The sequence below is a fragment of the Podarcis liolepis genome (genome assembly GCF_965112155.1).
Source record: "Podarcis liolepis genome assembly, chromosome: 8".
NCBI classification, from domain to species: domain Eukaryota; kingdom Metazoa; phylum Chordata; class Lepidosauria; order Squamata; family Lacertidae; genus Podarcis; species Podarcis liolepis.
Window position 1 is genome coordinate 14,200,273 of NC_139560.1, and position 27,957 is coordinate 14,228,229.

At 43.4% G+C, this 27,957-nt stretch overlaps 2 protein-coding genes across 2 annotated transcripts; one reads left to right on the plus strand and one right to left on the minus strand.

Moving 5' to 3' along the window:
- Positions 1-556: 556 nt before the first annotated feature.
- RNF139 (ring finger protein 139) lies at positions 557-16,733 on the minus strand. The gene is made up of 2 exons (XM_083516728.1): positions 16,277-16,733; positions 557-2,646 (listed from the first exon to the last, which is right to left on the minus strand). The coding sequence occupies exons 1-2, from the start codon at positions 16,458-16,460 to the stop codon at positions 824-826; spliced, it is 2,007 nt and encodes a 668-aa protein (XP_083372854.1). The 5' UTR covers positions 16,461-16,733; the 3' UTR covers positions 557-823.
- Positions 16,532-27,354, plus strand: LOC310713221 (uncharacterized protein; the record flags this gene model as incomplete). The annotated part of the gene is made up of 2 exons (XM_083517111.1): positions 16,532-16,936; positions 25,787-27,354. The coding sequence occupies one exon, from the start codon at positions 16,532-16,534 to the stop codon at positions 16,892-16,894; it is 363 nt and encodes a 120-aa protein (XP_083373237.1). The 3' UTR covers positions 16,895-16,936; positions 25,787-27,354.
- Positions 27,355-27,957: the final 603 nt, after the last annotated feature.

Consider the following 27,957-nt stretch of genomic DNA (forward strand, 5'->3'; position numbering starts at 1 on the left):
GAAACAGGCATGCTGTAAAGGTTTGATTAAACATGTAAGTAGAAAGCTTTCGCCCCCACCCCGTGAAATATTTTCCTGGTTGTTGTTTTTTGCCAAGCATTTATTTCAATTTATTTTACTATCCAGTTGACTCTGTTATATGGAATATAAAGTCTTACTATTCTTATAGAACTGAAAATGGCACAAGGCCCTCTGACCACCTATCTTCCAAGAGAAATGCAACCCTTAGCAAAAACAACAGTTTCTTCATCCCCAACATTTCTCTTTCCCATAAACATAAAAACAGTAGCAAGAATGGTAACAGTTATGCAAACCTAAAATTTTAATTTTTGCTGTCAAGTTGGAAACGATGCTTTGATAGGATTTTTAAATAACTGACATCTGTTAACCCTTATCCAATATTTTAATTGGTTTAAAGGGTGACTCCTTGAGACACTGGCTTGTTTTTAATATATCCAAAAACCATGGGCTTAAGTTTACCAAAGTGCGGGAACTTTTTGACACAACTTGCACACTATAATTTTTTGATCAATTAAGAAGTGTTTTGTTCCAACTGTTTTAAAAAATATGCGAAAACACTTTATTCCATGTACAATAATGTACATAAAGTTTAAGGTGGTCGCAAAAGAGACCAGCAGTAATTAAGAGGTATATTTACAATCGCACATCACAGTAAATTGACAACCCCATTCACAGATTCAACATTTTGAGATATTGTTCTTGTGCTTAGTTACACACTGATGAAGTGAAGCTTTTATTCCATAGTTGAACTCCACTATTAACACCCACCCACAGTGTTCAGTACATGACATTTTAAGCCAAGTCAGGTTCCCTGTTCTGAGTGTTCTTCGGGCAGTGTGACAGACCGACTTGAATTCTCAGTCTCTGCTTCCTCCTCACTCTCAGAACTGTCATTATCTTCATTTAGTTCATTTTCCATATCAGCAGCTGCATCTTCTCCTTGCAAAGGATTTTCATCAGGTTCATTTTCATCGAGTGCAACAAAGCCATTGTTATTTGAGATATTGAGATTCTCCTTCTCCTCAGTATAAACTTTTTGATGGCACATTGGACAAGTGTCTTGAATGTAGAGCCATTTCCGAAGGCAAAGTGCATGGAAGTAATGGTTACATGGAGTAATACGAGCAGATGTAGTAAACTCGTGGTAGCAGATTGCACACACGTCATCGATTTCACGCAATCGTTCTCCTTTGACTTCAGGAAGTGAGTTGATTTTCTCAACAGCTGTCCTGCGATTGATAAAGGTTTTCCAGCCATTCTTTGCCTGCAGGTAGATGTTGAAGTAGGCATGCAGACACATCATACAAGCCCGGATTTTGCTTCCTGATTCAAACACCATGGTGTAAGCACCATTCCCAAACATTATTACTCCAAATATAAACTCAATTATATTGCCCGTCGATCGAACATAGTAGACATAATCATCAAGCTTTTCCCATAGGACATTATAGTAGCCATCAATCATAAAGAGTACATACACAGTGATAGAAACAATAACCTTCAGGCAGAGTTCCACGCAGAATGCCGTAACAGCAAACAGCCATGTATTTAGTGCATAGTGGTGCCAAAGCATGTAACTGAGCAAAATTGGAAGAACAAAGAGGCAAGCTGAGACGAAGAGCACAGGAAAGTGTCTGCGAAATGAGGACACATGGGAGGCACTCAGAGACATTAGGACAGGGTCTGTCATTCCGTGGATAAAATGCAGGACTGCGGTCAGCAAAAGGCACATGTTTCGACTCAAGCGAACTAGTCTCTCTTCTGGCTTAAGCCCACTTAAACCAGTCTGCAGGGCCAAAATAAAAAATAAAACTGGTGCCACAAAACCAAGCCTTTTGTCGTCTTCATCAGTAGATCCAATAAAGGCCAAGATACCAAGCCCCAGGTAGTGAGCTATAGATGAAATTACAGCACTCATGCCTAATACAGTTAAAGTAGAATCACACCCGCTGACAATAAGGCTGCAAAATAACTCCCAAAAACTGTCCCAAGAAATCATGTAAAATTTAATGCCTGGATCAGCTTCTGCCATTTTGATGAAGAATGTTAATACAACAGCTTGAGCTGCCAGCCTCGTTAGCCAAAAGACCCGCAAAACTGATGGAAAACGAATCCTTTTCCATGTATCTTCCAGCAACAGTTGTAATCCATAAATGCGATACATGTGCCTTATAAGAAGATAGACATACCGTGAAGAGTAGTAGAACCGTTTAATTTTATAAACTAAAACGCCCAGGGTGTATACTGTCAAAATGAAGCCTGAGGTAAAGACTAAAATCTGCCTGATGTGTAATGGCAATTCAACGATCAAGCCTACAAGAGGAATCAATAAATCCAGTATGATTAGCTGAGAATATATGGACTGGATATTTAACAGTGCAACGTAGCCAATTCCAAAGGCAAGCTGAAGGACAGAGAGTGCCATCCCTAAGGAAGGTCCTTTATGAGGAAGGAGCTGAACTCCAAAAGGTGTTGTATAAGAGGCACTGTGGAAGTTTATGTGCAAAAAAGCGTAATAGTTCACCATCACTGATGTTGCGGCTAGCAGGAGAGCGGAGCTGATCGTATAAAACTTGAAAAGTGATCTTTGTGACAGAATCAGAACAACACTGGATACAAAGACACCTAAAAGGAGGAGGAAAGGAGAGTTAGTTGTCTGCACACTCTAAAATGACAATTGCTCAATGACTAAAGCACATGCACTTTGAACAAGTGTGACTGTTTGTTAAGTTTTCAGCCCTCTCTGTAAATTCAATCTACAGTTCAATTTTATAGAAGCTGTACTCCAATTAATCCAATCGTAGTAAATACTAAGTTCCACAAAGCCCAGAATATCAACTCTTGAACAGGCATACCTCACTTTATTGCACTTCACAGATATTGTTCCTTACGAGGCTGCTTCCAGAGGAAGGAAGCCCGCCCCGCTTCTGGTCTGGAGCTAGGTTTCCCCCTTTCACCCCTGCAGCCAGGGGGGTCTGGCTTAATAGACTACAGTATAGCCTAAACATCACTTTTATATGTACTGGGAAACAAAAAAACCTGTGTAACTTGCTTTACTGCAATATTCGCTTATTGCGGTGGTCTGGAATCGAACTCGCAATAATCTCTGAGGTATGCCTGTATATTCACTTGCTCCAAACTACTGAGGACAAATAAGCACAATGGAAATGAGGGCAAACTAATCACATGTTTGATAGCATCAATTAGGCCACTATTTCTACATCCATTGCTGTTCCTCTGTGGCAGCTGAGACCTCCTACCAGCAAGTAGGAGATCATCAACAGAGAGCAATATATACCAAAGTCATGCTTGACCGGGGCTAGAGGGGGCCTTTTTAGTGATCACACCCAGACTGTCGGATCTGGTGCTCAGAAAGGTTCTTCACCCCTTCCCTGAGGGTCTTTTGCAATAAGAGACCTTCCTTTTTAAGAAGGCCTTGGTTGCTAGATGGGCTTTTAGTCTTTTATGGCTTAAATACTTAGAAAAAACAGCAGTAAAAACTAGATGATAGCGTTTAGTATTTATTTGTATCTTGATTTCATGCATTCTATTTCCCCTCTGCATATAGGTTGTGTTGTTTGTTTGTGTTTTTGGTAGGCATCCTGAACTTTTTCTAAATACAGACGGTATTCACATATATCATGTAAACAACAGGAATATAACAGGGGCTGCCAACCTTTGTGGGCCCATGAGCAACTTGGAGAACTGAAACTGTTATGAGCATCATGCACACACTGTGACCCCAACACCCCACAACCTTTTTTACTGGCTACAATGAAATGCTCTTTTAAGCCTAATTTCAGTAGGGGAACTGAACCCTTTGGGTGCAAGGAAAGGCCTCTGGAGGTACATCTTTATCTGAAGGTGCCACATTGGCAATCAGCGTTTTAAAATTACATTGTATGAAGGTAAGAAATGGTCTAGGGAAATAAAACAACCATTTATGGATGAGTGAACAGCACTGTAACTGTACTTAACAACACAGCCTGTTACTGCCTGTTATACCCATCACTGATTTATATACTGGTTACGCTTACACAAACACTGAAAACACTTGTTTTTCCAACCCCACAGAAGTATGTTCTTATACAATAAGAGTGCAAACCAGGCATTTCTTGCGGTGTTTTAATACAAAACCTGCAGGTGTGTCAATGACAGGGTTAACAAGCAATATGGCCAACAGCCAAGCCCCATTATCATGCAGTTTCACTCTACCATCTGGGTGCTGCTTTTTGCTAAGTTGGTTTATGTAGCCAAAAACACCTTGGGCTTAAGGTTCTCCACAAGACTTCCTGTCAGTTTTTGCCAAAACGGGGAGAGAAAGAACCATGTACACCACCTGGAGCTTCTTGGAAGAAAAGGTGGTATACGAATTTAATAAATAAAATAAAACCCATAAATATTTGCAGGTTGGGGCTCCTAATAGATTTTTGTGCCCTACCAATTAAGTATTTGAGGTTTGCTGATGAATACTGCTTGCCTAATATGATGACAAGAAGGCTCATGACTGGAAGAGATCAGTGATTAATTAAATGATTAGAGCAGGCATGGCCAATGTCCAAAGTCTGACCCCTGTGGCAGTTTATTTCCTGGGGTAAAATCCTAAAAAAAAAACCCTCAACAACTTCAACCCTAAAGAAAGGTCAACAACTTTGGCTGGCCCTTACAGCCCTTCACTTCATCAAATCTGGCCCTCTTTGAAAAAAGTTTGGACACTACTGGTTTAGAGACTGTTTGAGCATATTACACAGATCCTGGTCTGAATGCACTGGTTACCAATTCATTTCCAGGCCCAATTCAAAGTGCTGGTTTTAACCTATAAAGCCTTAAATGGCTCAGGACCGCATTACATTCAAGGACCGCCTCTTTTCACATGAACCTACCCAGAAGAGTTTGGATTTGATATCCCGCCTTTCACTCCCTTTAAGGAGTCTCAAAGCGGCTAACATTCTCCTTTCCCTTCCTCCCCCACAACAAACACTCTGTGAGGTGAGTGGGGCTGAGAGACTTCACAGAAGTGTGACTGGCCCAAGGTCACCCAGCAGCTGCATGTGGAGGAGCGGAGACACGAACCCGGTTCCCCAGATTACGTGACTACCGCTCTTAACCACTACACCATACTGGCTCTCAGATCCCGAGATCATCTTCTGAGGCCCTTCTTTGTGTACCTCCTCCTCGAGAGGTCTGGAGGGTGGCAACATGAGAACGGGCCTTCTCTACAGTGGCTCACTGTCTGTGGAACGCTCTCCCCAGGGAAGTTCGCCTGATACCTTCATTATACATTTTTAGGCGCTAGGCAAAAACCAGGTTTGATTGACATTCTATGGCCTATTAAAATGTTGTGGGGTTTTTTGGGGGGGGATATTGGGTTGTTGGTTTTATTTTGATTATGTATTTTGTGGTTTTATTTTGATTTTATTCTGTGAACCGCCCTAAGACCTGCAGGTATAGGAATGTAGTGGAAATGCGAAAGACAATTGTATTTCAATGAGTTAGGTGGCATGTCCCTTTCCCTTTAACAGCCCCAGGTGGGGTCTGCTGGATTCTTGTGTTTCACACACCTGTCAGGAGTTTATTGGGTTCTTCTGTGTTGCAAGTGCTGGCTGGATGCCGGCTGCAGGTAGTGGGAGACTCTAAGCCGCTCTGTATTAATCATGAGTAATGCCTGGTGCACTTGATTACATCAAGGCAGGCTAAAAAAGCCATAGGTGGGAGGGGCCTGGTGAGCTTCTGCCCCGATCAAAGGACCTGATGCCGGGAGACCGGCAGTCGGGGTCTTTCTCCTGCTGTTCTACCTGGGGCTCCGGACAGATGAATGGGAAATTGGGTAGCCCCTGTCGGGTATGTTTAATTTTATGCTTTGCATGCCTGCTGTTTATTTGTTAATGAAACTGTTTTGGCTCCCCTTCCACCTCCTCATTCCTTTTGTCCGGATATCCTTGGAAAGAACTGTATTTGGCAGAACAAGGGTGGTATATAAATTCAATAAATAAAAAATAAATAAAATGTAAGTATCAGGCAGACAGCACAAGATGGATTTTAACATACAGTGGTACCTCGGTTTACGAACTTAATCCATTCTGGAAGTCCGTTCTTAAAGCAAAACTGTTCTTAAACCGAGGTGTGTGCTTTCCCTAATGAGGCCAACCGCCGCCGGTGCCCTTCCACCATTCAGCTTCCATTCTTAGACTGAGGTAAAGTTCACAAACTGGGACACTATTACCAGTTTTGTGGAGTTCTTAAACCATATAGTTTGTAAACAGGGCTGTTCTTAAACCGAGGTACCACTGTACTTGCTTTTACCTATGAATGAAATGGTTCCTGAAGCCCTCAAATTTGGGCCAGTTACACAGTATCTGAGAGTTGACAACTTTCTACTGAATTTCAGGAAAAGGCATATCTAAGATGCCAGAGAATTATTTGTATTATTCAAAACACTAGTCAATATAATCTGAAACACCGCATTTAGCATTGGTATTTCAAGCTAAAACAGATTTGCTTGCACAATTTATGACACAGCCTAGCAGCCATTTGTCGGCAGGTGCTTGACAGCGCTCCTTTTTCTACTGTCCCAAGCAGCCATGAAAACAGATCCATGAGCAAGTCTTTTATTTAACCACTCGCCTAGTCATCACTGGCAACCAGGAATTCCAGTGTGTGAGAAATTCCAACTAAACATCAGGAAGAACTTTCTGACAGTAAGAGCTGTTCAACAGTAGAATGGACTCCCTTGGGAGGTGGCGGACTTTCCTTCCTTGGAGGTTTCTAAGCAGAGGTTGGATTGCCATCTGTCATGGATGCTTTAGTTCAGTGTTTCCCAACCGGTGTTCCGCGGCACACTAGTGTGCCGCGAGACGTTGTCTGGTGTGCCGTGGGTGGGAGGCGGGCGAGTCGGGCGGCGAGAGGCGGGGCGGCGGCGGCGAGAGGCGGGGCGGCGGCGGCGAGGAGAGGCCGCCCAGCGCGGGGCTCTCGCCGTCTGCCTGCCTGGCTGCCTGCGTGGCGCTGACGTCACGGGGCTGTAACGTGCCCCACATAGGCACACGCGGGGCGGCGAGCGAGCTCCTTCCCACATCCCATCGCCGCTCGCTTCGGCCGGCCTACTGGGCTGTCGCAGGCGGAAGGCCTGCGCATGCGCGAGGTTTTCGCGCCTTCGGGATTCCCTTCACGCCTTCCTCCTCCCGGGTCCTTGAGAGCGCGGGAAGCGGCAGCGCGAGATCGGCGTTGAGCCTGGTAGGTATTGCGCTTGCCAAGGCAGTCATTTGGGAAATGAAAACTTGCAAAGCAAGCAACCAGTTCAATCTGAAGTACGTGTATGCTTAATATCCTGTATCTGAAACCTGTTCTGCCCCCTCCCCCACACTTGGTGCCATTTTCATCTACACATGCAGCAGAGTAAGTTGACCCAGAATAGTACCAATTCAGATGGCAGATGGGAGAATGACAGTGCTGAATGCTTTCCCATGTAGAACAGTCCCTGCAAATAAAAACCTAGCATATTTGGAAGAGGGATGCTAGCCTAACCATTACCTTCTATGCTGTTACTATTTTTTTATTTTTTTTTACATAAGTAAAAAGTGACCTTTCCCCATCTGGCATGGTGGTGTGCCTAGAGATTTTTTTCATGAAACAAGTGTGCCTTTGCCCAAAAAAGGTTGGAAACACTGCTTTGTTGAGATTCCTGCCTTGTAGGGGGTTGGACTAGATGACCCTTGGGACCCTTCCAACTCTACAATTCTATGAAATTATCTCCAGGTCAGTGAGTAGGCTGGAGAAGAAGGGGCAGAATGCTATTTTCGCTACAGCAGCTCACTCTGTTTTTGTACTGGTCACAAAGAAAAGGGTTTTACTGCCTCCACAGCCCCTGTTTGAACCTGAAATCCCCCATCCTGTCTTTTTACTCATAAGCATTGGTGTGGTGGGCAGCATTGCCTCCTTTCTTTCTTTCTTTCTTTCTTTCTTTCTTTCTTTCTTTCTTTCTTTCTTTCTTATTTATTTATTTTACTTGCATACTGCCCTTCATGTGAATATCACAGGGCAGTTCACAACAAAAATACAAAATGAAAACACATAATAAAAATGAAAGCAAACAAAACAACACACACACCCCTTACAGGCAGAATTAAAAGGTCACAGAATATTAATCAATACAATAAATTCCACAAAGCCAGGAAAGGTAATCTTGCCACCTCAATAGTAGGATGGGGCTGTCAGCACGCCAGATTTCCCCACCTCTCCTGCAAGACAGTAAGCTTTCCCCAGCTCGTATATTAGGAACATGCTGGGAACAACATAGCCTGTGTCTCTAAGAAATGGAACCTGAGTGAACGGTAGGTTTTCAGAGAGTCAAGCAGGAGGAAGGTCAGAACTGCAACTCCCTTTATGAGTAAACAGCACACAAGTAAAAATGCTTCCAGGGTGGTAACTTTGGGGGGCTTACTAACAGGATTGCCTTCAGCCCTGTGGGACTATATTTGGCTGGATGGGTCACAAGTTATTCAGGCCTCACTTAAAGGACCATTACAATCAATCTGGAAAACAAGCAGCAGCGACCAGAATGATCAGAGGCTGCTGAACGCAGATTAAGAGCTTGGTCATGCCTTACAATAATTATTATTGGAGAGGTACATGAGTTATTAGTGCACTGAACTGAAGTTAACTCATAAGGAAAATTAACAAATCTGTTTATAATCTAATAGTGATTATTATTTCTTGAATCCTCTTTAGCTGAGAGGCAATATGATTGTACTCCAGAAAACATTGGTGGTGGCACTGGCAGGGGGAATAGCGCTACTAGTTAAAAGAACCAAAGTTTTTCCATTATGGGTTTTTTTTTAAAAAAACATTTAGAGCCACTAATTAGCCATAAGAGCAAAGAACCTGGTTTCAAAACAACAAGATAACTTCAGATAGAGTATTCATTGGGTTTCAACTATTGCCCAATGGGCCAGAAAGATTTCCCTGTCATGTGACGTGGGATGAAGCAGTGGATCTACTAAGATTCTTTGCTGCACTCAAGGCAAATGGGTAAAAAGTGCTCGAGTGTTATAGTAGTTAGTGTCTCCTCTTCTGGCTTAAAATAACTTGTTTATAACAGTGACCTTTCACTCATACTAGATGGCAAACCTATATTCCTCCCAGAGGAAAGTAGTGAGGCGCTACTTCTATTCTTTCCAAATTGGATTGAGGGAATAAACTTATTTGGACGGATTGACTAGGACAACATTTATTCAACGTTCCTTTAAGGCTTGGCGGAAACAAGGATTTGGATCAAAATATAGTCCCTGGAAAACAAAGGAAAAGTCAAGTGAAGCTTGTCTTTTAACTGTTTTACTGAGAAAATAAAAAAGTTCCTTCCAGTAGCACCTTAAAGACCAACTAAGTTAGTTCTTGGTATGAGCTTTCGTGTGCATGCACACTTCTTCAGATACACTGTTGGTCTTTAAGGTGCTACTGGAAGGAACTTTTTTATTTTGACTATGGCAGACCAACACGGCTACCTATCTGTAACTGTTTTACTGAGGTGAGAGTAGCCAGAGTATGCAAATGTGTTGTAAATGTTAACATTCTTTATACCAGTGTTTGAAACTACCATTGTTCAAGGTGCATTTTGTGACAAGGAATTTCATTAGTGTGAGCAGTTTCTGAGCTCTGGGCACAGTTCTGCGCCTAAGATTTCAGATTAAAACTGCAGAGTGGAAATAAAGGAAGACTTTCTTCTGCCTCCCCACTTCTACCCACTCTCTGAAGACTGGAGAAGAGACCCTCTTAACAATATTAGTGGGTGGGCAGGGGAAGGACTAGACCATGTAGAAAATGAACATAATATTTTAGCTGCAGTTCATTCATTTTCAGCTTTGTATTCTTGTTATTAAAAAAGTGCGCCTAGACATTCCGTTGTTGCGCCCATAACCTAGGTTTAAGGTGCCATTTAGCTCCTAGCTTTCATATCTCCGTTTCTAACATGGCTTTACACACTGTATATTTGTATTTGGACATGAAATTACTGCAAAGCGTTCTGAATAATGTGTAATTGGACATGCAATTCTGACTTCACAATAAAAGGGGGGAAAGCTGATGTTGGCTTCTAAATCAAAAGTTTTTCAATGAAAAATACAAGAACCACTATCCTAGTAATTAAAGCAAGGGGAAATAACCTTTTAGATGTATATCAACTGCATGATTATTCAATGTGTTTTCTAAGGGGAAAGGTTATAGGACTGCCAAATGATCTCTGGCTGAGATATTAACTGCTAAATATTATATCTCTCAGGAAATTGTCTTTTCTATCTGTAATCTTATTGTACCAGCTACAGTTCCCACATGGGCCAGCAAATAAGGAGCTCTCTTAGCTATAGCCATATACTTGAGTAAGGGAATATGCCAGTATAAATTTAAACCATTCAAGATATATCCAGAGTAGGACTGGGCAATATTATCAATATGTGGACGCAGACCACAATGACAGCTTCACTCAGCCAGCGCTATATCGCTGGTGAAACTGCTGCCGCTTGAGTCCCTAAGCTTCCAGGGCGCTAATGGGGAAACAAACTAGCTGGGAGCTGGAGGCAGAGGGACTCAAGGTGGCAGTTTTACCAGCGATATACCACAGGTGAAACCACCATCACACTCTGCCCCAGCAGAGAGAATCAAGCTGAATCAGCGACGAGCGTGCTGCTGCCCTCACCTCAGCCATGCAGTTTTAAGGAGCCCCTGACCCGCAAAAGCCAACAACGGGATGGATGCTCCATTAAAGTGCTCCCCCTTCCCAGCTGAGAGAGCTCCGATTCTGCTCCTGGCTTGCACAGGAGTAGAAGTGGGAGCAGGGCTGCTCAGGTGGGGAGCGTGAAGCCGACTGGATATGGAGAGAACTGTACATTTTAGGATATTCATAAATTCATACGTGAGTGCAGATTATGTAAAACCACCTGTATCTCCAACATACAACTGCTCTATATAATTACAAAAAATATTCTCAGTATCTCAACAAACCCAACAAAAATCTAACTCCTTGAAGATAATCTACCATAGCATTCTGAAAATCAAACTCTACCATTCTCTCTCCAAAATTATATAAATCGGTGTCATTTTGTTTGAGGAGTATCTGAAGTAATTCTGGTCTCTTGATAATCTTCTCCGTAATTGAAATAACACATACTCTAAGTAATCAGGTTTTCACTTCTGGGATTTCATCATCCTTCCAAAGTCTAGCCAAAACATTTTAGCTAGAACTGGATACAGTCATACCTCATGTTATGTTTGCTTTCTGTTACGTTCTTTCAGGTTACGTCCCGCAGCAACCCGGAAGTATCGGAAAGGGTTACTTCTGGGTTTCGCCGCTCGTGCATGCGCAAAAATGCTAAGCCGCGCATGCGCACAAGTGCCAAATTGCGCTGTGTACCTGCACAGATACAGCGCTTCAGGTTGCGCTCTTTACATGTTGCAAACGGGCCTCCGGAACAGATCCCGTCGCAACCAGAGGTACCACTGTATTGGATATGAGACATGGTCAAAAATATGCAATAGAAATGAATTCTAAGAATTCTCTGCAAATGAATAAATGCTATGACCTATCATAATACAGCAATTCCTTAAAATTTCTGTCCAGTAAATCACTCACATATATTTCCACTATCCTTTGACTAGAGTTATGGCCCTGAACCAAAATTGCAACTAGATATGAGGAAAACATATTAGACAACCCAGGGCTTATCTGGACATGACCCATGAATCACAGTATCTGAACACCCTATTGATTCCTAGAAGCAGCAAACGTACATCCAAATGTTAAAGTTCAAGTTTAAGACTTATTATGAAAGCTCAATGATACACAACCTTCTCCCTGACTATGAAATACCCGGAAGTCAAATTGTAATGTACTAGGGACAATCGGCTTCTATCTCTTACCACAAGCAAAGCTTCCCACAATTAGCTTAGCAGACCATGGTCCCAATCCAGAGAAGTCACATTCCAAAAATCCCCCTGAAATTAACGGGATGTGCCTAATGCAGGTAAATGGTACTAGTTTCAGCAGAATTAAGCACAACTAACAGTCTCAATTGGTGCCCCAAATTAATTCATAGTTCAACACTTTCCAATAAATTATGCTGCAATGTTATGCGCACCTGCTATTAAGTCCCATGGAAAAGAATATATCTGCGTAGCCATGCATAAGATTGTCTCAACTTCCTTAAAAATCTTAAGAAAAGTGTTAGTTTAAGTCTTTCTGAAACACAAGGTCCCACAATATTTATAGGAGGAAGAACGGGGAACAATACAAATCTCTAAAACATAAAGGGCTTTTATAATGTGGCTACTCTTTTTAAATCAAGGCTTTTAAATTGAAGAAAAAAGAGCCCCTATACAAGCTGCATCCATTTTTTAGACTACATTGATCCAGATTTTTATTTTTTATTTATGCAATTTGTATACCACCCTTTATCTGAAAATCCCAGGGCGAGCCAGATGAACAAGATGAATGTGGTTTATGTAAAATTTGAAATAAAGAAGGAATACAATTCTAAATACAAGGGCTTCCATTCTAGACTCTCCTCATCTCCTAATCCTTTCAAGAAAGGATAGTTATCAAATGGCCCTAATCACTTAATCTTATCATTTTACCCTTAGCAGAGATCATCCAGTAACTGACCTGATAGATCTCATTTATATAAGATTAGCTTCAAAGCACTCAATTTTGATGCATCTTCACAATGGAATGATAATAGACATGTTTAATTACATGTTTACAACTTTACCACCCCCTCGGCATTATCACACAAACTATGACCATGGAAACTGAAGCACGCAGCACTTAAAAGCCTCACCCCGCTATGGGGGGAGGGAATTCCACCTCTTTTATTATTAGTGTTTCTATAGTAAGGGATGAGTCACCAGTTGAGGTTACACCCCCTGAGCATTATGCTCTGCAACACCCTTTCAGCTGTTATTCCAATGTACTACAATGTACCTATTATTCTGGCTTTAATGCCTATCAGGCCACGTTCCAGACACAAATATCAAGCTTGCAGAACAGAACTAGGGTTTACCCAGTAACACTTTCACAACTGTCATAGTTTAATCTTCAAACCAAAGTACTGTATATGGCAACGGGGAGGAAAGCAGGGGCAAAAACCAATTCCACATTTGCATACTGCATTGATGTCTAGTTCAGAGATCAGACATCACAGACTGCTCAGAACTTGTTTATACAGATCAACAATTTATATTATTATATTATTTATCTTCTAAAACTCTTTCTGCTTTGTAAGATTATAAAACTCTCATGAATGGGAATAACATCTCAGAAGGTATGGAGAAATCCAAGAATGATTTGAAGCACCAAGGGTTGTAATATGCAATATACAGTGGTACCTCGCAAGACGAATGCCTCGCAAGACAAAAAACTCGCTAGACGAAAGGGTTTTTTGTTTTTTGAGCTGCTTCGCAAGACGATTTTCCCTATGGGCTTGCTTCGCGAGACGGAAACGTCTTGCAAGTTTGTTTCCTTTTTCTTAACACCGCTAATACAGTTACGACTTGACTTCGAGGAGCAACTCATAGAACGCGGTGTGGTAGCCTTTTTTGAGGTTTTTAAAGACTTTGGTGATTTTTGAAGCTTTTCCAAAACTTTCCCGACACCGTGCATCGCAAGACGAAAAAAATCGCAAGGCGACAAAACTCGCGGAACGAATTAATTTCGTCTTGCGAGGCACCACTGTAGGTTTCTATACACCCTGTATGGTACGCTCTCCTAGTGTCTTCTGGTCATATGATGGAACTTCACTTTCCCCCTAGTAGTTCTCCATATGACCTTTAATTCTTCTCTGCAGAGCTGGTAGATCCTCTGGAGCAGATTTTTAACAGAGAAAGGTGAAATCCCACTACACAAACAGAAGTCTGCTAAGGCAATGCCATACAACTTAGGCTCATTTAGGAAATGTGATGTCAAGTTTCATAAAAGAAAAGTCCATCCGTCCCCACCACCACCACAGTATAAATGTGCTCTAAGCAAATCAGCGGATCTCGTCAGGCTAATAGTTATGGTAAAACTCAATTATGTAAAAGCTTTTATAGAGCTCTGTGCTAAATTAAATTGGAGCTGACAGGTAAATTCATTAGAATGTAATTTGGAATGCAACATAAAGATGAAAGAATGAGGAAGATAGGAAGAGCTGTTTAGCATTTAGGAGCTATCTACTGTAAGTAGTTTTGCTAAAAAGCTATTATAAATGAGTTGTTAACAGGCAATATCCTCTACCAGATAGTAGTTCACAAATACATGTGCCATTCTTATTATTATCAGCTGCTTTTCTTCACAAAGTTACCCAAAGCACATGTTACTTGTGGCATATAAAAACCACTTGAAAGTGGGGGAAAGAGAAGCAAACTTTGTTCTACAGTATTTACAACTGCACATTTATCTGATCATTTAGGGGAGATTTTTATCACATGCAAGCAGATAAATGACTGTTTTCAAGTCTGGTTTCCACACCATTTCATGTGACATTTCTTGCACGAATAGCACTTCTGTGCAGGAAAAAGCAAGCCAACTGTTTTATCATATACAAAAACCATGCATACATATTTTGTGGCCTGTATGTGATTAGTTATCTGAATAATATTGTTCTAAACAGACAATTGCTATCTAGGTAAGAATCATAGAATTGTAGAGTTGGAAGGGACGCCGAGGGTCATTTAGTCCTCCTGCAATGAAGGAATCTTTGGCCCAACGTGGGGCTTCAACCCACGACCCTGCGATTAAGAGTCTCATGTTCTACTCACTGAGCTACCCCAGCACAAATTGGAAACTGGTTCTGCTTGAACCAAGATATGATGACCAAATTACCAGCAGGCCTATTGCAAAAAAGCAGAAGGCATTGAAACACTAGAGGTTATAGTTAACAGTTGGGCAACCTTAGCCCAACACAAGATCATAAAAGGTCATTTTACAGTCAACAAGCTGTCCCTGGCAAATGTTTAGCAAACTAGGCTCTTATAAAACTTCCAGTGCTTGGGACTAGCTTTCACTACTCTTAATTTTAGGGGGGGGGGGACCTATACTGTAGTTATTTTGACTGAAATTTAAAGGATTGTAGCTTAGCTAACAATCCAAGGGAAGCAGGAAGTCTGACCCAGGTGTCAGCATTAAATAAACTAGGGGTTTCCCAAACTGTAGTCTGTGTGCCAACAGTGATCCACAAATTTCATATTGATCCTTAAGTGTATTTTTATTGTGTTTATGTGGGAATACAATCTGAATCATACCATGCAATGCAAACTGTGATATAATAAAAGTTAGAAAAGAAGCAATTAAAAAACAATTAAAAATAGACAGCATCTAGCACAGTGTGTCACAACTGTGACAACAGGTAGAAAAATCATTAAATGGTGCACTAAGACCAAGTGGTCTGCGGGTTTGGGAAGCCATGACAAAAAGAAAGTGGACACATCTCACTGGAAATCTGGGTGTGAGGAAAGCAGAGCTAGGAAAAAGAGATGCATTCACTGTGCAAAAGACTACAGTAAACGTTTAGCCTATTCCAGCCAGATCAATAAACGTACATTTTCACCCTTTAGCATCCTTCAAAAGTGCCCTTCACACCCCTAACTCTAAATGGCTGAAGATGTGCTGCTGTTTCAACACTTACTTATGGGTCAACCGGGGATTAGCAAACATCCTTTTTACAAGGACAACAACCACAACCACCAACCCGGTGCAGTTTTGATGCTCTCAAGGGGAAAGGAGGAGGTGGTTTAGGGAGGATTCACGCCCGAGAAAAACAGGTAGGCGATCGCCCTCTTCTCTCCCTAACGCCAATGAAAAGTAAGAGTGCAGGAAAGTTGCCGCACAAGGAAGCGCGGAGAAGGCACGGCGACCGTTCACCACAGAAGCTTCTTCCGGGGTGGCGGAAAAAAGGGTTGGAGATGTATTCCCCCCCCCCTTACATAAAAACCCTTCCTCTCCACCTCCTGAGTAGCCTATAGGAAGGGAAGGGGATGACAGAATTGCATCACAGAACTGTAGAGTGGGAAGGGCTACCGGGGGGTCATCTAGTCCAACCCCCTGCAATACAGGAACCGTTTGCCCCACGTGGTGCTCGAACCCGCGACCCTGAGGTCTCGTGATCTATACCTACTGAGGTAAAATTGGGACGGAGGTGGGGGTGGAAGGCCCACCCACCCCTTTCTCTCCCCCCACCCCCCCAGCGATAGGCATTTAAATGGGGTGCTCGTGAGGGGTGGGGGAAGGGTCTCTCACCCATCAGCCGCAGCAGCCCCCCCAGGAGGCCGGCCCACAGGGAGTCTCCGGGGAACACCGGGGACGAGTTGAAGATGGCGTCGATGAGGAAAAGGCTGGGTACCCGCAGCGCCACCTCCGCGCCGGCCCGCAGCCACGGGCCCAGCCGCTGAGGCGGCGGTTCAAGGGGGCCCGGGGCCGCCATCCCCGAGACCCCGCCGCCTCCTGTCCGTCTCTGGGCGGGCGGCGGGGGGAAGGCAGAGAAAGGGCACGGCGATGACGGCGGCCGCCAGTTACCGCCGGGCTCTCGCCGCCCGGGACCCCGGACGCAGGGACGTTGCCGACGCCGCCGACACCAGCGCTCGCGAGGAGGCCGCCGCCATCATGTCCGCGATGCCTGCCTGCCTCTTCCTCCCTCCTCCTCATCCGCCGCCCGCCAGCCAGCCGGCGCGCGCCGCCGCCTCCTCCTGCAGCAGCAGCAGCAGCGACGTAGCCGCCGCGGCCCTCTCAGAAACGACGCGACGGGCGGGGGAGGAGGGGAATGGGCGGGGCCACGGCGTCCTCCCCGTCACAATGCCCCGCCCCGCCAATAGGCAGCCGGTGCTGGCGGCGGCGGCGGGGTTGGTGGGTGGAGTTTAGGACTGGGGAAAAAAACCACCTCACCCATCACCACCATCAAAGGTAACTGTCGAATGAGCGGCGCGAGCGCACCTCGCACCCGCCAATCCGGAACCGCCACCGCCGTCGCCGCGCACGCGCTCGGAGGTTGGTTTTTTTTTCCCTCCTCAGGCGAGTCGTTGGTCGCAGTTGTCGTAGGTCTGACCTTAGTGCCTTCTCGCTGAGGAGAGGGAGCGTGTGAGGGAATCTCAGCTCCGAACGGATTCTTCCTCAGCAGCGTTTCGAATTATTTATCTGATAAAATTTATACAGTTGATTGTAAAAAACAAACAAACCACACACAGACAGACCTCAAAGGACTTTGCAAAAAGATGAGGCAATAAAATCGAAGGGGAATTCACAGCCCTGCTTTGAGACATACTAAAGTTTAACATACTAAAGCAGGTTAAAGTTCATCTCAACTTTAAGCTTCTGAGTAGGCTTGTCTAAAAGAGGATGTTTTTTTAGCAGGCGCTGAAAAGAATAAAAGGCGCCTACTTTTAAACAGCATATTTATACGCAGTGCCTGATTTACGTATAAGCTAAACAAGCTATTGCTTAGGGCCGCGCACTTGGGGGCGGCGGCAAAAAATTAAAGGAAAAAAACCGATGTACATTTCCAAAATATAAGATAAAAAAACAAAATAAAACCTACAATTATTATTTCATGTTATAGCAAGTTTCTAGAGACTAAATTATGAGTCTTTGTAAATTGTGTTTCTAAAGGAACTTTTGTTATTGCCAAATGCCAATGTGTTTGCATTAAGTTTGTTATGAATAAAAAGTCATTTTAAGTTAGAGCTTAATAATTATTTCACTAATAATATACTTCTTAATTGTATTTCAGTGCAACAGTTACTTTGATAAAATACATATTTTGTTGTGTGCAAATGGCTTTAGATACCTATTAGGTCCTAAATTACCATTTGGCATATATTCAGCACACAAAAAAGCGACAATTTGTTGCTGAAAAAGGACAGCTGGACATATAAAGGGTCCCATTACCTTCAGTAGCTTAGGGCCTCATCAAACCTAAATCCAGCTCTTTTTATACCCCGCCTTTTTCCCTGTCAGGGACTCAAGGCATCTTACAGATGAATAGAACAGCCAAAAATATAAGGTGTTTTTATCACTGGAATATTGCTGGAAAGGATGCTGCACCTGATGGCTGGCCTGATCCAAAAAGGGCTCTTGTTACTGCGATTGCTTTCATGGCGTGTAATTGCTGGCACACCCAAGTAAATAATTTTAGACATTTTAGCTTTGAAATGGAGTATACATTTTCCTCCCCTCCCCCATCAAAGAAAAACAACCATGTTGTTTCCCCTCTAAAATCCCAAATTTAGATCCCAAACAGTATGTTGTTTTTCAGAATTTCACAACAAAATATATAGGAGCAAAATGGTGGGATGTGGTCCCAAAGCAAGCGAGTGTATTCAAGGGCAACATGAAGCCTGTTTAGTTAGTACGTTCCATTGATTCTGTGGGGCTTACTTCCAAGATAAGTAAGATTACAAGATTACAGCCTAAGGTAGCAGTCGTATACACAAAAAGCTGGCATAAACCAAATTGGCTTAAATTAAGATAGCATTAAGTTGCACCAGATCCAAACTCCGTTCAGCCACAGAGCGACTGATGTCTGAGCCTGCCTAAGCCTATTAGAGGGAGTACAAGCCTTTAGGATAGTGTTTGAGTTATGCCACTATTTTTGCCATCTTCACTTATTCTGACTTGCAAGGTCATGACTAAACTGAACAGGCTTTGGATCCATCCTAACTGCCCCTCTTTGGTCCCATCCCTGGAAAGCCCATTTTTTGCATGGTTTACAACTCACTTAAGATACTCTGGGCTGCCCAGGTGGCTGGGTTCCTGCTGAGCTGGCATGGTGAGATAAGCCACCTTAGCCCCGAAACATTTGAGACAATAAAGACATGCTCTCATGAATCTGCCTGGGCTTTGTGATTGGCCTCTGGAGCTTAATCCTCTGACCTGCTGTCAAGAACCATCAGGCTGGCTGGTACTAGGGCAAAACCTTTTCAGCCTCCACAGCTTTGAAACTTCATCCTACAGGAAGTATGTATGTTCCATTGGTTTTAAGTGAATGTCAGAAAAAGTTTTTATTCCACTTAGTTTTTAATAGCTCAATGCAGGCTTCATGTTTTAACTGTTGCTCTTTTGACGGTTTTAGATCTGGTTTGTTTTAAAATTTGCGATATTGTATTCTTAATTGTTTTGTAAAGCACCCTATGAGAGCTTGCACCTTAAAAGGCAGAATATAAAGAATTTCAATAGAAAAAACCTTTGAATACTACTGACAGAGGATGATAAGCAGACATAACTTTTGCATTGGGGCCAGGCAAATCTTTAGGGCTGAGTCATCATGTATGTATACGCAGAACCACGCAGTCCTAGTACCAAGCCCTCTCATTCGATATCCTCCCCCAAACAACTTGGTGAATGGCTGTGTACAGTATTATATAACTTGCACAATTATATAACTTACTAGTAAATGAAGCTTGCATTCCACAAGCATAACTACACATTCCTGGTTGATACTGAAAGTGCGTATAGCCCCAAACTTAAGCTAGTAGAAGCAACAAAACTCCTACACCCTGACATTCTGTCCAGTATGCGGTTTTGGCTCACTCTCTGTTGCAATGCTCCTGGCCTGTTTTATAAGAAAACCTTTTTGCTTCTGGGATTTACTAGAAGCAAAATACCACATTTTCAATAGCATGTTCTACTTAAGGCATACCTAAGTACAGACAAGAGTGGGGCCATACTTTTAGCCCCGGCCCCGACATTGGGTGATTTTTTAAATATAGCAACCCTGTGTTATGCACAACTGCCTGTATAGAAAGTGTGAGATTTTGTGTGTGTTTAGCAGCTGCCTATAGTTGGGGCGCCTGGCCAACCTGATGTTAAAACTACACAAGTTATTATTTAAATTACATATTTTAGACAAACCCTTAACTAATAACCAAGCAAGTTTTTCCAGCAATGGTAATTTTTAAAATAATGCATTGGAACAATATACATCAATGTTACAACCTTACAAATTCTTTTTCTATATTGTAATTGTATTATTATTTCACTTGGATGAACCAAAAGAAACACAAGGGGTGACGAAGGATTGTTTTGAAACCTGTGGACCTTCTTTTGATCTCAGCAAAGTCAATCTCAGTTCCTCTTGCTTCTGGGCATGAAGTCTCATAAAAGAGCTATGCAATCTTAGGCAATCAATTTCATAATATGGGTGCGCAATACTGTTGCCTAGTCAGACAGATTCAGCAAACAGTGGTTTATTATAAAACAGAAGTGGAGCCAAAAAGAAAAAAGTATGCAAATTGCAAAATATAGATTTTTCTTAGGCAGATACTTTATTTGCTGCATGACTAAGAAAATAATTACTAAGCAGGACCCCCCAAAAGAGATATTTATGGGGGCACTTCATTTTTTAAAACCTTGCCCCTTCATGATTGGGTAATGGGTATCAATCCACTGTTGATAGTACAAACCAATATCTTAAAAGTCAGAGAGTAATCAAGGTAGGGGTTGTAAAAGATCAGGGCAGAGCATGCAAGACATCACACACCCAACTTGTAATTACTGTAGTCTCCCTGGAAGCATGAATAATTACCATGGAGAGAGGCAGGCAAATAATACCCACCAAAATATTGGGGGGGGGGCTCCTGAAAAGACATGGTCAGGAACAGAGAATGACAGATGCCTCCTTGTTTGTGACAGGTGAGAATAAGTGGAGGGAATTTAATTTTGCTGGTTTCCCAAAATGGGAGTGTGGGGCATTGTAAAATGCCATTTACCATGTCAAGGAAATTCAGTACAATAACACACCTGTTACCTATTTTTAAGGAGCGAATGTGATACCGTATTTTTCGCCCTATAGGACACACTTTTTCCCCTCCAAAAATGAAGGGGAAATCTGGGTGTGTCCTATGGGGCGAATGCAGGCTTTTGCTGAAGCTTGGAGAGCGAGAGGGGTCGGTGCGCACCGACCCCTCTCGTTCTCCAGGCTTCAGGAAGACATCTGCAGCCTAGGCAGCCCTGTGGGAGGTCCCGCAGGGCTGTCTATTCTGCGGATAGCAGCCTGCTTCCCGGAGCGCCGGGCGCGCTGAAAGCAGAGCGCCTGGCGCTTCGGGAACACATCCACAGCCTAGGCAACCCTGCGGGAGGTCTCGCAGGGCTGTCTAGGCTGTGGATAGCAGCCTGCCACCCGGCGCGAGGGGCGCCCTGAAGCAGAGTGCCCCTCGTGCCGGGCAGACATCCGCAGCGTGGGGAGCCCTGGAGGAGTTCCCCGCAGGGCTCCCCACGCTGCGGATAGCAGCCTGCCGCCCGGCGGGCAGGGCGCCCTGAAGCAGAGCGCCCCCCGCGCCGGGCAGACATCCGGAGCGTGGGGAGCCTTGCAGGAGTTCCCCGCAGGGCTCCCCATGCTGCAGATAGCAGCCTGCCGCCCGGCGGGCGGGGCGCCCTGAAGCAGCACGCCCCTCGCGCCGGGTAGACATCGGCCAGCCCCACAAGCTTGGGGGACAGCAGAGAGGCGCAGCGCCGCCATCCCGCTGTTCCTCAACCTGGTTTGGTTTCCCCGACCTGCTTTTGGGGGGGACATAAAGGGGAAAAAAATTTCCTTTATTCCCCCCCCCAAAAAAACCTAGGTGCGTCCTATGGGACGGCGCGTCCTATGGGACGAAAAATACGGTATATGCCTTTATTTTAGAAGTTAGTGTGTTGCAGATTATGTACATGCTAAATTTCAGCTTACTGTGTGGCCGGGAAGAACTTGAACCATTCTCTTTCTCCCCACCACCATTTTTTGCCTTGAGAGGCTGGACATATCTGGAATACTGCTATCGGCAGCAGTATTTGCTCCAAAACGGCTTTTTTGTCCGATTTTGCCCAAAAAGCTCAATAACTTTGGCCAAGACTAAAGAAAAATAGGAAGAAACCCAACAACTTTGCCAAAAAAAACCTCAAAAACCTTTCTGTCTGGATTTTCACTGTTTGAAACATGGTACATTTTTAGTCTCTAATTTTGAATGAATTCTAAACAGATCCAGATTTTAGTTTTTTGGTTTGGGGGTGGGGATCTTGGATATTTGGGGCAAATTTCTGAGCACTAGCCCTTTGTGAAACCCAAATACCTCTTCTGTAATTCTGTGTGAGAATCAGTAAGACTCAACTGTGTATACATACTGTAATTATAAGTTTCTGTGTTGCTTCTGTTGCAAAAGCAAAGCTGCTAAGTCATGCTGAAACTAGGAAGAATCATTTTTGAATGACAAATACCCATGAATTTTCAGGACAGATCTGTTATTTGTTCATTTACAGTATTTATAAAAAAAAAAATATTTATATACTGTACTGCTGTATCTTAAAAATATATCACAGTGTTTTGCAACAATATAAACCAGACAATAAAATAATAAAAAAGCTAAAAGCAAGTTAAAAGCAAATGATCCTCAGGGTCCCTTCCTACTCTAGAATTCTATGAGTCTATGAGATTATTGTGGATGATGTACTCTTAAATGACTGGCAGAATAGAAAAGTTTTCAGCAAGTGTTTCAAAGATTGCACAGAGGCAGCCACTGAATCTCTATTGGCAAGGTGTTCCACAGGACTTGGCCGATGACACTCAATGCCTGGTTTCTCATAGCTACCAAATGAGCTTCACCAACTCAGGGAACGACCAGAGATGCTCTTGCAGATGATCTCGGTAATCAAACTGGAATATAAAGTTTCAGGTCAGTGGCAGACTTGGGTACAATGGTGCCCTGTGCGAGGCCAAAATCCCGCCCCCCCAGCCCCCGCACTGCCTTCCCAAAGATGGGCAAGGAGGCACCTACTGTCGCTTTGGAAAGGAAAGGCTTGAGGGCTTTGCCAAAGCCCTGGAGCCCTCCCACCTCCTTCCTAAAGCTGGGAAAGTGCTAACTAGGCTTTGGGAAGGAAGTGGAAGACTCTAGGACCTTGCCAGAGTCTCACACCTCCTTCCCAAAGCCCAGCTCCACACATACAGGTCTTGAGACAGCGCCCTCTTGACTCGGCACCCAGGATTTGCACAGCCCTAAATCCTCCCCTGTTCAGGTGGAGGTATCCTGAACCCAAGTTGTAAAGGGATTTGAAAATCAATACAAGGACCTTGAAGCTGGTTCGGTAGCAGATGAGTACCCAGTGCAGATGCTTTATTAAGAGTGTCCCATCGGCAATCAGGCCACAGCATTCTGCACCAGCTAGAGTTTCCGAACCAGACCCAAGGGCAGCCCCACATACAGCGCATTGCAGTAATCTAGACCCAAGGTTACCAATGCATGGACTGCAGTGGTCAGACTATTCCTGTTCAGAAATGGTGGTAGTTGGTGAGCCAAATGAAGCTGGTAAAAGGCACTCTTAGCCACAGAGGACACTTGGGCCTCCAGGGGCAAATTGGTATCCACGAATAACCCCAAACTATATACTTGCTCCTTCAGAGGGTGTGCAACGCCATCCAGAGCAGGTAACTTGCCAATTTCCTGAACACGGCAACCACCCACCCAAAGAACCTCCATATGCCCATGATTCAAACACAGTTTATGGGCCCTCATCCAGTCCACCACTTCATTCAGACACCTATCCAAAACTTTCACAGCCTCTCTGGATTCAGATGTTATGAAGAAGTAGAGCTGCGTGTCATCCGCATTCTGGTGACACCTAGCTCCAAAACATCTAATGACCACATCCAACGGCTTCATACAGATATTAAACAGCACTGGGGAGAGAATAGTATCCTGCGGAAGCCCATACAGCGGTTCTCAACTTGTGGGTCCCAAGATGTTGTTGGACTACAACTCCCATCATCCCTGAGCTCTGACCTTGCTAGCTAGGGGTGATGGGAGTTGTAGTTCAACAACATCTGGGGAACCACAGATTGAGAAAGGCTGCTACAAATGTTTCCAAGTGTGGAATTGGGGTGGAGGGTGCTTGTCACAAATTATCCACTCAAGTCCTGAAACAAAGTAGCCCAAACATTTTAACTTCACTGGTAAAGCCGGCAATACTAACCTGTATAGCCAATGTTGCTTTAATGGTATCATCATCATCATCAACGTAATAACCTCAGTGCTTGTTCAGCAAAAAAATGTGTGTGTTGGATTTTGATATGATCGCTGCATGCATCTTATGTGAGAGTGATTAATCATGCAAGCAAAGCATTCATCAAAAGTTGAGAAATGGACTAAAACTGAAAAATAGGGTGTTTACAAAAGTGGAACAAATGGCAATGGAGGACACTGGAGAGATGCCACTCACCTGACGCATCAGTTGGTCCAGGATTGGCAATAGCCGGAACACTGCAGTCGAAAGCAGTGTCTGGGTGATCTGCTATGATTAAATGGGCACAAGATGTTGGACATAACATTATGTTTGCTGACTGGGAACAGTTGTGGACCACAGGTATGAAATTTACGGCATGTAATGCCCTAAGAGAGAATATTATGAAAATGATATACAGGTGGTACATGACACCAGTCAAGCTTGCAAAAATCTATCATTTGCCGGATAATAAATGTTGGAAATGTAAAGAAACTGAAGGTACATTCTTTCACCTTTGGTGGACGCGCACAAGGATTAAGGCTTTCTGGGAGATGATTTATAATGAAATGAAAAAAGTATTTAAATATACCTTCCTGAAGAAACCAGAGGCCTTTCTCCTGGGCATGGTCAGCCAATTGATGCCAAAGAAGGATAGAACTTTCTTTATGTATGCCACAACAGCAGCAAGAATACTCATCGCAAAGTACTGGAAGACACAAGATCTACCCACCTTGGAAGAATGGCAGATGAAAGTGATGGATTATATGGAACTGGCAGAAATGACCGGCAGAATCCGAGACCAGGGAGAAGAGTTGGTGGAAGAAGATTGGAAAAAGTTTAAAGATTATTTACAGAAACACTGTAAAATTAATGAATATTAGAATGATGTTGGATAGAAACTAAGTGGTCTTTTGCTGTAATGCTATAAGGGAATATGAGAAAATGGTTATTACTGGGTAAAAAAATATTAATGTTATAATATTTAAAAATTGAAGATTAAGATGAATGAAGAGGGGAGGGATTTGCTGAATTAACAATTGGAACTGGAATACAGAAAAGGAAGGCGTGAGAAGGTCCGGGAAATAAGCAAATGAAAAATATGTGATGGAAAGATTGAACTGTTTTTTAACTATTTTTATTTTGTATTTTTCTTTTTTCTTTTTTCTTTTTCTTTTGTAATTTTTTGAAAATCTTAATAAATATCCTATAAAAAAAAAAGAAAGCAGTGTCTGGGTGGAAATCACAGGAATGTCTGGGAAAATCTGGACGTATGGCAACTTTGGGCATCAATAACTTTTGTGCCCAGATTGTCACTTTTTGAAATATGGCAACCCTACTCAATAGCAACCACAAGAAACGTCCCAGCATCATACTCAGCAACCAACATATCAGCATTGAAACGTTTGTGCAAAAGTGTATAGCATTCCATTCACTCAGCGGTCACACATTTTATACCTCTGTTTTGCCACAAGGTGGTAGGCGTGTTTCACATGAAGAAAAATGGTACTAGAAACTGAAGTGCAATTTAACATAGGCAGTCTCTCAAAAGCAAACATAAAAATGCAAGAGAGAAAAATACATAATAAAAACAGGAACAAAGCAAAAAACACACAAAGAAACAAATCAAAGAAACAACCCCCCCCCAACAACCCACAAACCAAAGAAAATCACTCTTCTCAACGGTCAAAGCCAGAGCTTGGAGCAGAGTTTTGCAGTGTGAGCTAGAAGGTAGCAAGAAAGAGATTTACAGCAACGTCTGAAAGCAGTGTATGATTTCTCTTTTAATCCAAGGCTGTGGCTATGGGAGAAACAAGACCCTTTTGTGGTGTTAATGCTGTGAACCCCTTCAACGAATCATATATCATGGAGAAACCACAGTCTCCGCTGTGCCTCTTTCCCAAAAGAAACACAAACCTTAGTTAAGCTCCTGGAACCCTTGGAATCTCTCACCACTCAGAGAATCAGGTGACATGCAACAATATTTAGGAAATAACATTAACTGCTAATTAGCAGTGTTCCTTCAGACATCACAGTGATTCTACATTGAGAGTAAATGCCATGGGTGATTGGGTGCAATGCATTTGCATTCTAAATAGATGGTGTTTGTGAAGCCATTTGATCAGGAGAGGCAAAATGCACTGTCTGAGCTCATAATTGCTATGGAGAAGCATAGAATTACTATCAGGAGAAGAAATGAGCTTCAGGCTCATTCAGCGCAAGGAGCAGGTGGCGCTGTGATCTAAACCACTGAGCCTCTTGGGTTTGCTAATTGGAAGGTCAGCTGTTCAAATCCACATGATGGGATGAGCTCCCGTTGCTCTGTCCCAGCTTCTGCCAACCTAGCAGTTCGAGAGCACGCCAGTGCAAGTAGATAAATAGGTACCGCTGCGGTGGGAAGGTAAACTGTGTTTCCGTGCTCTCTGGTTTCTGTCACAGTGTTCCATTGCACCGGAAGCGGTTTAGTCATGCCGGCCACATGACCCAGAAAGCTGTCTGTGGACAAACACCGGCTCCCTTGGCCTGAAAGCGAGATGAGCACCACACCCCATAGTCGCCTTTGACTGGACTTCACCGTCCAGGGGTCCTTTTCCTTTACTTTACCCCAGGAAAAGGTTGCCAACTCCTTTTGTATTGGAAGTTAGGAACAGACTAGATCAGTCCCCTGTAGATCTTGTCCATATTTTTGTGCTTCTGTTAAGATTGCATATTTTTAGACCTGGGGAAGAGGAGAGTGTTGCTTTATAGCACTGCTGATTTTCCACGAGGTGTTAAAGAACAGCCAGGTTACATCCATATGGTGCTTCCGACCTACGCTTCCCATATGGCTATGCAAAAGTTTGTTTGGGTAAATGCCCTGCCGCTAAATGATTATCACCACAGGATGAAATTAATCTGCACAGAAGGGTGTGACTACTGTTGCTACTTCAGAAGCTGTTCAAGAAGCAGAGTGTGAAACCACTTCTCTTGAGTTTTATGTGGGGCTCTTCAGCCTTGGCAGTTCTTACGGTGGCTGGAAAAGACACTTGTATGAAGATGAGTGGATTTTGTGACATGAGAATGGCTGTGCCAATTTTAAACCAAGAACCAGGAAGCAGAAACAGGGATTGATTTCCCCAACTGCATCTTGAGACAAACGGGATGCGGGTGGTGCTGTTGGTTAAACCACAGAGCCTAGGACTTGCCGATCAGAAGGTTGGCGGTTTGAATCCCTTTGACGGGGTGAGCTCCCGTTGCTCGGTCTCTGCTCCTGCCAACCTCCAGTTCGAAAGCACGTCAAAGTGCAAGTAGATAAATAGGTACCGCTTCAGCGGGAAGGTAAACGGCGTTTCCGTGCACTGCTCTGGTTTGCCAGAAGCGGCTTAGTCATGCTGGTCACATGACTGGCTCCCTCAGCCAATAAAGCGAGATGAGCGCCGCAACCCCAGAGTCGGTCACGACTGGACCTATTGGTCAGGGGTCCCTTTAGCTTTACCTATCTTGAGACAGAATAAATATACAGTACTGGTGTACCCATTCCTATGTTAAAACATAATAGATGCATCCCTGGTCAATAGCATGGGGTTTTCTGTATAAAAACAAGCCATGAGGACCAGACCTTATAAAACTGTCACACCGTGGTTCATTTCTGCCTGAAGGAAGGCAAGACATAAATGTAACACATTAAAAAGAAAACACTCTGTGAGGAAGACAGATATTACTTTTTGGTTTATTGGCTGCTGTATAGAATGACCTCCCTATGAAATCAGTAGAGAAGTTCATAGATACTTTATGACTTACCCGAAGGCAGTGTTCTCAGTTGGAATTCTTTCTTTTCATCTTTGCTTGCAAATAAAGCCCTCTAGGTGAAGGGAAGAATGGAAACAGCACCAGCTTTCTCAAATTAAGTCATACCAGGAATGTGGGGGCGGGCAATAGAATTTTTTTTTAATTGCCTCTGAATAACTTTTAAAAGCACATCCAGC

Excerpts from the sequence above, each read along its gene's own strand:
- RNF139 (XM_083516728.1), bottom strand. The coding sequence starts at position 16,460 with ATGGCGGCCCCGGGCCCCCTTGAACCGCCGCCTCAGCGGCTGGGCCCG. Across the intron at positions 2,647-16,276 it reads GGGGCTGCTGCGGCTGATGG|GTGTCTTTGTATCCAGTGTT; the intron begins GTGAGAGACCCT and ends TCCTCCTTTTAG.